An 8,573-nucleotide genomic window follows, 5' to 3' on the forward strand; every position below is an offset into this window, starting at 1 on the left:
GATTAGAGTAATTAAATTAGAGACTTACCGATGCATGTTAAATAAATGGTTAGTGTAATTAGCAAGGAAATATGGTATATTATTTATTAAACGAGTCTTGGAAATTTTCCGTGTCCGTTCCGGCATCCAATTAGACATTATGAGCATAAATTGGATTTATTGGCATTTATTTAATATTTTTCGTATTTATTTATTTATTATTTTTTAATTAATTTTAAATTTATTATTTTTTTCATAATTTAACTCAATTTAATTTAATTAATTTTTATATTATTTTTTTATCACGTCGGTCCAAAACGACACCGTTTTTGCATTATTTGGCCACGTCAGCGTGCAAAACGGCATCGTTTTGCACTCGCTTCGCTGGAAAAATGTTACGTCAGCATTTTGGCCAAACTTTAGTCGAAGTGATACTTAAGTGATCCATTTTTCTTCAAATATGGCACTTAAGTGTATCTTTGGTAAGTTATAGCACGTCCATTTCTGCCAAGTTATGGTACTCCAGGGATTCGCATGTCCAGAATAATTACACTATGATTGACTAGTAAAGTAATAATCATAATACAGTGTTTATGTTAATATAATCTCATGTTACTTATCTAATGATATCTGCAAGGTATTAAGTATTTAAGGTGTGAATTTATATTCCCCTTTTAATTATGATTTTAGGGTTACATGTCGTTAATGAAACCAATCAGTATGATCATTTGTTCGAATTAAACCAATCAGTATGATCCTTATTAAAGTTCTATTACATTACAGTGTAATAGATGCAACTAAAGAGGTTGCAATAGCATAGAGAGCTATCTCTAACCTCAGTGAGATGCTGCATAAACTTGATGCAAAAACTAGACTCTGTACTTCAATATCTTACTTAGGACTATCAGTATTTTTAATTTCTGAAGTTTTCATGGCCTGATCTGCATCAAATTGTTTTACCATTCTCCATTTCAAGATTCCCATCATAAAAGCTATAGAAAGTTTCCGGCAATTTATGATATGTAAACTCAAATGAATCGGCATTGAAGCACCGATCTGACTAAGTTAATGCCCCAATTAGCCAACTCTCATTCTTCTGCAATCTTAACAATTTTCTTCCCGATGTTGTCGCCGCGGAACAGCCCTGCGAAAGCAAAGGGAATGCTGTCCAGGCCATCTGAGATGTCCTCGAGTGCGCACAACTTGCCACTGCGGAGATGGTCGCTGGTGGTTGAGATGAAATCCTGGAAAAGGCCAATGTGATCGCCGGCTAAAAAGCCCTGGATCTTTATTCTCTTGTAAATGACATCTAACATGTCGGGCGCCGCTTTTTTCCCGGAATCTGTATACTCGGATATTACTCCACACACGGCAACTCTGCCAAAGGCATTCATGTTAGCGACCGCAGCTTCTTGCATCTCGGCGCCTACGTTGTCAAAGTATACATCGATCCCATCAGGAAAATACCTGTCAATTGACAAAAACAAACGCAAGAAAAGTGACAAGATTTTTCTTTTGAGAAAAGAATAAACAATCTAGATTCTTGATACGATCTGACGCAATCTGACCTTTTCAGAGTTGAGTTCAAATCATTTTCCTCCCTATAGTTGAAGGCCTCATCAAAACCTAGTTTTTCCTTGAGCAGTTCTACCTGTAACAACAAAAAGTTCATCATGATTCACGATCTTTTGGCGACAAGCATTGGGATACTTGTATCGTAGGACAGCGGGGAAAGTGACCTTTTGCTTGCTTCCTGCACAACCGACGACGTAGCACCCGTGCAACTTCGCGTACTGTCCAACCAAGTTCCCGACTGACCCCAATGCCGCCGATACAAAAACCTTCTCACCACGCTTCGGCTTGCATATCTCGAAGAACCCGGCATAGGCTGTGAGCCCACTAAATGCTGGAAGAACACAGGAGGATCAAAAAAGGGCCTTTCTCACGTGACAGAACTCACTACAGAGATATAAGATGGTGAAAGAGATTACCCAATATCCCAACATGGTAAGACAGAGGAAACCCCATTGGATCAAGCTTCCTGATCATTCCGTTGCTTCCTATCTTGCTATACTCTGCCCAAGTAACAACTCCCACAACCAAATCGCCCTTCTCATATTCAGGGTTCTCTGAGGCCACAACTCTTGCCACACCAAAAGCTTCAATTTCCTGTTTAAAGATTATTCATAAAACAAAACGCCCGACTCATGTTTTTGCCATTCAAGTCGATCTTTTCAACACAAACAGGAGATTTCTACAGTTGCGTTGATTGAGAATGATTGATGATTAGCTTGGTCTTTGCAATGATATCGTTTTATTTTTTGCCAACAACAAAAGTCATCATTGCAAGCATTGGAAGCATTACAAATTCACCAAAATAATAATGCTTCAATTTGATTAACAGAACAGCAACAATATCAAAGCAGACTTAGCTACTTTATGAACAGATTGGCTAACCTGGCCAGGAGTGATTCCCACGGCAAAACCACCGGTCTTCTGTGACGAACTGGAACTCTTCATCCGGTTCAACTGGTAAGGGTCGATGGACACGTACAGGTTCTTCACGATCATCTCCTTCGAGCCTGGGCCGAGCGACAGAGCCAAAGTCGAAGTCTTGAGGTAGAAGTCATCTTCCTTGGGTGCGTCCTCTATATGGGTCTTTATGGTCCAGTATTTGTTCATCACTTCCATGGTTGCCTTGCCTCCTTTTGTTGGAAGAAGCTCAAGAAAACAAGCGAAGAAGTAGAAGAAGAAGCGGCAAAAGCTAACTCTTATCCGAATATGGTTAGCTAATCATTTCCCGTTTATAATACGGACCATCTATGTCCCTGTATTTATAGAGCACAGCATTGGTTTTTTGATTGATTTGCCTTTGATTGATTTCTCAAAACTATTTCCTCCGTCCTCGTCCAAACGAAATGTGCACGTACCAGCTCCTAGGAATATCCCTCTTGCTGATATGCTTGCATGAGCCAAAAATGGAAAGACAAAAGAGGAAAAAAAAATAGAATTTTTCTCCTATTCACCTGAAACTTTTGAGAAATCATCTTACAGAGGCAGTGTTAGCACATCATTGAAGTTTGCGTAATTACAATTTAAGTTCGAGAATCAATTAGCATTCCACCCGTACAGGAATAAAGTCACAAAAAAAAAAAAAAGAAATAGGAGCATGGGTAAAAAAGAATGAGATCTTAGCATTTTATTTCAGTCAATTAACAGCTAAACATTATTAAAAAAAAATGTGCTATCAAGTCATAAACACGCCATCAAAACTCCTATAATATTGATGGATTGGTGGCCACGTGACATTTAGATGGGGTTTCTAGCATGGGAAACTCGCGACAGTGAGATTAAAACTCGATTGCACATATTTTAAATGTTGAAAACTTAATCCGCCAGAACAAGGTAAGGACTCAACCAATCAATAATCGTTTGTCCTCCCGTTTAGGAATTTCTTTTAGCAACTATGTGTTGAAATTTCGAGAAAGTTAAGGTATGTTTGCTCCGAGTGAATATTAGAGGAAATAATCAACAACAAAGACAAGAAGTGGGATCAAGAGATATGTAGGACTCGAATCGAGAGAAGATTCCTTGTTACAATTCGCTACTAACAAAAACAAAGCCTTCAGAGCAATTGCCGTCCACGTTAACTGCATATGGCTCATCTCATGCGGCTGTCAAGATCGTTTCGGTTAATGTGTCAATATGCCCAATGACTCATTCAAAGTGTAAAAAAACAATACCTACCTTGTTCTCAAGAAAGGAAAAATATTTATAGATTACCAAAAAAAAAAAAAAAAAAAAAAAAAACTCTTCTCTACATTCAGATGTATGCTTGTGGACAATGGCAAACTTGTGCCGCTAGAACTAGAATCTGCAGTTCGTCTGCACTTTAGCAGGTCAGTTACCAATGCTGAGCCGTCGCGATTGTCCTGACTTGCGGCGTCTTATTCCAGCGCAAGCGAAAACTGTATTGCGTAGGCATGGCGTATGGAAGACCGATGACATAATCAATGTACGAATGTTCTAAAAATTGATGTAGTCCGCATAGTTCTGGAGGAGAATGATATCATTTCCTGAAGACTACGTTGCATATTCGTGGTGTTAAATTTCGGGGGCACGAGGTAATCGTGGATGATGCTCAAACTTGATAAATTCTATCTGTTGTTCCTCCCAACGAAACTACCGATGATAATGCACGATCAATGCTTTCGAGTCTGCGAAGACTTTCGCCGGGAATGGATTTGCATGCATGAGAACAGATTGAGGGGTTCTGGGTTTTGACCCGGATTCAACCTCACTTACCTAAGTTAGCATGTGAGGAAATAAATACATGTTTGACAACTCAAGTCTCACATCAGTTAGGAGAAGACTTGTTGAGTTACTTGACACCCACCTCAAAATGGTCACCATCTTATATGGTTACTTAAATTACTTCTTTTGAACGTTTGGCCCACGTAGACTAGACTAGATCATTACAGATGATATCAAAGCATGACTCTTTGAGTAGATATGCAGTTCATAAATGGGCTAGGCCCGTATTCGATCCAATAAGGGTGGGGACTTATCAATTGGGCATAACGAGCCAACACTAAAGGAGATTTCGGTTTTCATACGCCATGCTTATGCAAAATTCTACTAGGTCATTACAGATTATTAGTACCACCAGAGATAAAACCGCCTGACTCCGTTGTCCAAATGTCATTTCTCCCTTCTCCATTACCGTCGGGACCATCCTCCCGTCGGGTTTTCCGAGAACACGTTAGCCAAATCCATCACTATCAACTCTTGTCTGGGCTCTTGTATGGTATTGATTCCTAAGCTCAGCTATCGTGATTCAGAATATACAATCACAAAATAATGCAGAAACATGGATGTGCAGAAAGAAAGTGCCAGTGCAGAGAAGCACTTTCAGCAAGAAATGGCTCCATATAGAGACAACCCAGACAACTTTCACCGCACAACTCCTGAGGATACACGGGAAGCTCTCTGCAACAGCCAAAGAAACTTTGAGAAATCGACATAGTTAGATGCCGGTCTCTCGGTAGAACAGAAAGAGATTAATGTGCTTTTGTCAACTTTGGAGACAGGGATCGGGTCGAACCACTCCAATGGCGTTCCCGTGTGCATTGAGGCAACTGGATGTAACTTGCCTATCCATATTTGCAGACATCAGTTCTATTGATTCAAGTACTATTCTTGTGCACGCGACGCTCCGACTGCAATTCAAATTAATAGCGACATCTGTGCTCGAAGTCCCCGATTGGCCGACATATGCCACGTTACTTATGTGAACTCCAGTTGGCTTCGTCCAAAAATTTCAAAGGGAGAAAGAAATTGCCTCAACAATTTGCATCTTTCATAGAAAAAGAAAAGCATCAATTTAGCAAAAGGAATTTACCATTTCTTTGCATGCTCCCCGGATGGAACAGTAGTTTTGATCAATGATAATGGGGTTCTTAACTGAGTCAAATTTAAGATGCTCGAAAGTGATTCTTCGTACATATCCCTTCCCGACCTTCACTACAGCAGCACAAAGGAATATTGAGGAAATTCAAATAGAATAGAAATATGAATGAATGCAGTTTGCACTCATTGTTCATTACCTGCCATGTTTTGATTCGAGCACCGTTTGTAGTATGCTTAAATTGTACATTGCTCACATGAATGTTCTCAACTTGAACGAAATTCCCTCTTCGGCCAAGACTTCCAATGCTGTAGAAAAGCATAAACGAAGTAATGACAAAAACGTGAAGTGGAGTAGGAATTGCATGACCTTCGCAAGAACGAAAGGATCTGCATCTTATTAGATGAACACAAAGTTCATCCTCTTTTAGGTTTAAGATTGGTGCACCATCTACAATACTCAATTCCTGAATACTAACTAAAGCCATCTTATGCACGTGTCTTGGAGAGCACAATGTAGATAATTTTCAAGATTAAGATTGCTCAAAGAGATGTTTGTGTTCATGATCTGATGTCCTTTTGTCATGATTGATTCCATCATATAATCGCATTGACAGAGATATCATGAACAATTGGACTTCACCTTACACCATGGCCAGGTCCACATGTGACAGACGAGACATAAATATTCGAAGTATAGTCTCCAATGGATATACAATCATCACCTAAAAATCACAAGCCCAACTTTAAGTAAAACGGAAATCACAGACAGGAACATTCCCGACTTCTTACTGCAATAAGGAAGACCAAACAAAAGAGGAATGGCAGAAATTACCAGTTCCAATGACTGCATTTGCGATGGACACATGCTGTGAGGATTGAATGTGAATGCCATCGGTGTTAGGGCTCGTCCCCGGAGCTTCAATCAACAAATTGCCGATGTCAAAGAAGCGACATCCCCTAATTAATACATGGGTTTGTGGACTGTTTACAAGTTTTATATTGTTTAGACTGCTCGCACTGCACGAAAGGAATTTCATAGCCTGCAAACCAATTACAAAATATCCACAATTGTTCTACTAAAACTTGTCAATGTCCTGCCAATATGTCGATTAGATGCGTGTTTTTGTTACAGTGCAAGATAATAGGTTGTGGACTTACTGTCGGTGCCAGAGAAGTGCATCCTTCCTGAAAAAATAACAGTCCATTGCATGATCCGAGCCACGAAAAAACAAGTAGAATGAAAAATATATTTGGAAATTTTGATGTACCAAATGTGGATGATATCTGCAGGATTGATTCCACCACTTTGATCCCTGTCCATCAATTGTACCGAAACCGCTAACACGAAGCTGATCTATACCATGGAATGTCATCCAGGAGCTAGGGTCGAGATCCGTCCATGCTCTAGGCGAGGTAGGTGCGTTTATATTCCCTAATACCTATGGAATTGCATGATAGATGAGTTGAAATTGACATGAAGGAAAAATGAAAGAGAATCAAGTTAATGATTATATTGCACTCTTGAACGGTCAGTTCTAATTATTTTTGGCATTGCGAGCAGGCTACGAAATTCCTCTCGCGCAGTGCGAGCAGTCTAATCAAGTTAATCATTTTTGGTTAATGATTCTATTTCACTCTTGAACGGTCAATTCTAATCAGGGAAAAGAGTGAAGTCAATCTCTTTATACCAGGAATGTGATTTTTTTGGCATTGCATGGCCCGCTGAATGTAAGCTGATGTACCAGAAATGTGTAATTATCTGGAATGATCATGGTCGGATTCTCGAATTGCGTGCTGCATGTAGCCTGCCAAGCTTCAAGAAATGCCTGCAACCAGTGGGAGACAATGTCAAATCCAAGACAGTGAGAAAAAGTTAATGATGAAATCGAGTGGATAAGTATTAACAGGAAAAAGTATTACTCCCGTATCATCTGTAACGCCATCACCGACGGCTCCATAATCGCAGACACTGAAAAACCCGGAGTCTCCGAAGACAATCACAAAGCCAAAGCCACAAGAAATCGATCCAAAGGCGAGAATAAGAGCTAATGTACCCTTGCAAAGTTGCAAAGCAGTCATCCACAAGTGAGTTTACATTGTACTTTAAACGCGAATACAGAACAACACGGTCGTGGGCCTGACCATAAACCTTATCGTTAAGACTCTCACCATGAAGTTTTCAGAACCCAGTGCGAGCACTAGCTGAAGGAACGATGTTCCATTGTCGCCGTTCTCATAGCTGCTCCTGCTTCTTCCTTGTACGGAATCTCCATGCATCATTGGACAAGCATGAGGTATATCATACGGTTCAAAAAGCTAACTGTTTTAAAATGTTCATAATCCGTGAACTTTCAGTTAGTTCATGTAACGTTCTATGCCTTTAATTGCTTGTTCAGCAAAAGAAAATCAACTTGAATGCTCTATTTATTGAAGAACGATAACTCCCCATCATTCCTTAACAGAAACGCACTCATTTTAATTCTTTTGGCCTAATCAGTAAAGTAACAGAAACGCATTAATTTTTTTTTTAATTTGGCTTAATCAGTAAAGTAACATTTCAAGATCGGCACGCTGGCATGCGTGAACAGAGTATGTACAATAAATCAGCATCATAAGACCAGTAAAGCAACAATTCAGATCGAACCGGCATGGAGGCATGCGTGAGCAGATATGCTACAATAAATCAGCATCGTAAGTTCAAGACGCTATCAGAGAATTATGTCAATGCCCAATATACACGTATATGACACATTACAGAAGAAGAAACAGGGGAACAGATACCATCCATGACAGGGTTGAAACAAGAAACACCGGACCTTCTTCAGCAAAATCAGTGGAAAGATCGAGTTTAGAGAGAAGGCCAGGATTTCCTTCCACAGAGAGAGAGAGAGAGAGAGAGAGATCAGAGCAAATTCTGCCGGTTGAAAAGCAAATGCATGTGAAAGTGAAAGAAACGAAAAGAAGAGAGAAAAAAAAAATAGAAGACAAATTCGATGGTCCCGAGAAGAGGGCCTCTCGTGAAGAAGGAAAACAATAACGACAAGTTTGTTAGACTGCGCTACGGCCTTCCACATGATCTTCACGCCAAGTCCCACAAAATCGCTTTGATCTTCACATTTTTCCTTCTTTCTAGATTAGGACTGAACCCAACGACGAAATTCTAAAATCCGTGAGCTGACATGAAT

The 8,573-nt window shown here is 39.8% G+C and overlaps 2 protein-coding genes across 6 annotated transcripts; both read right to left on the reverse strand.

Moving 5' to 3' along the window:
- Nucleotides 1-1,067: 1,067 nt before the first annotated feature.
- Nucleotides 1,068-2,670, reverse strand: LOC104436685 (NADPH-dependent oxidoreductase 2-alkenal reductase). The gene is made up of 5 exons (XM_010049533.3): nt 2,437-2,670; nt 1,971-2,148; nt 1,719-1,885; nt 1,548-1,630; nt 1,068-1,446 (listed from the first exon to the last, which is right to left on the reverse strand). The coding sequence occupies exons 1-5, from the start codon at nt 2,668-2,670 to the stop codon at nt 1,068-1,070; spliced, it is 1,041 nt and encodes a 346-aa protein (XP_010047835.2).
- A 1,827-nt stretch (nt 2,671-4,497) lies between these two features.
- LOC104436686 (probable polygalacturonase At1g80170) lies at nt 4,498-8,347 on the reverse strand. Of its 5 annotated transcripts, none has more exons than XM_039308740.1 (12): nt 8,205-8,345; nt 7,558-7,708; nt 7,309-7,443; nt 7,077-7,214; nt 6,657-6,827; nt 6,547-6,573; nt 6,221-6,428; nt 6,029-6,110; nt 5,586-5,694; nt 5,381-5,497; nt 5,084-5,284; nt 4,498-4,968 (listed from the first exon to the last, which is right to left on the reverse strand). In XM_039308740.1, the coding sequence occupies exons 2-12, from the start codon at nt 7,666-7,668 to the stop codon at nt 4,933-4,935; spliced, it is 1,335 nt and encodes a 444-aa protein (XP_039164674.1). In that variant the 5' UTR covers nt 7,669-7,708; nt 8,205-8,345; the 3' UTR covers nt 4,498-4,932. The 5 variants fall into 5 exon arrangements, 4 of the variants coding, with proteins under 4 accessions (XP_039164674.1, XP_039164675.1, XP_039164673.1 ...); XM_039308741.1 differs by having other exon boundaries at nt 7,558-7,655; nt 8,170-8,345; XM_039308739.1 differs by having other exon boundaries at nt 8,170-8,345.
- Nucleotides 8,348-8,573: the final 226 nt, after the last annotated feature.

The sequence above is a fragment of the Eucalyptus grandis genome, chromosome 3, assembly GCF_016545825.1.
Source record: "Eucalyptus grandis isolate ANBG69807.140 chromosome 3, ASM1654582v1, whole genome shotgun sequence".
Taxonomy (NCBI): domain Eukaryota; kingdom Viridiplantae; phylum Streptophyta; class Magnoliopsida; order Myrtales; family Myrtaceae; genus Eucalyptus; species Eucalyptus grandis.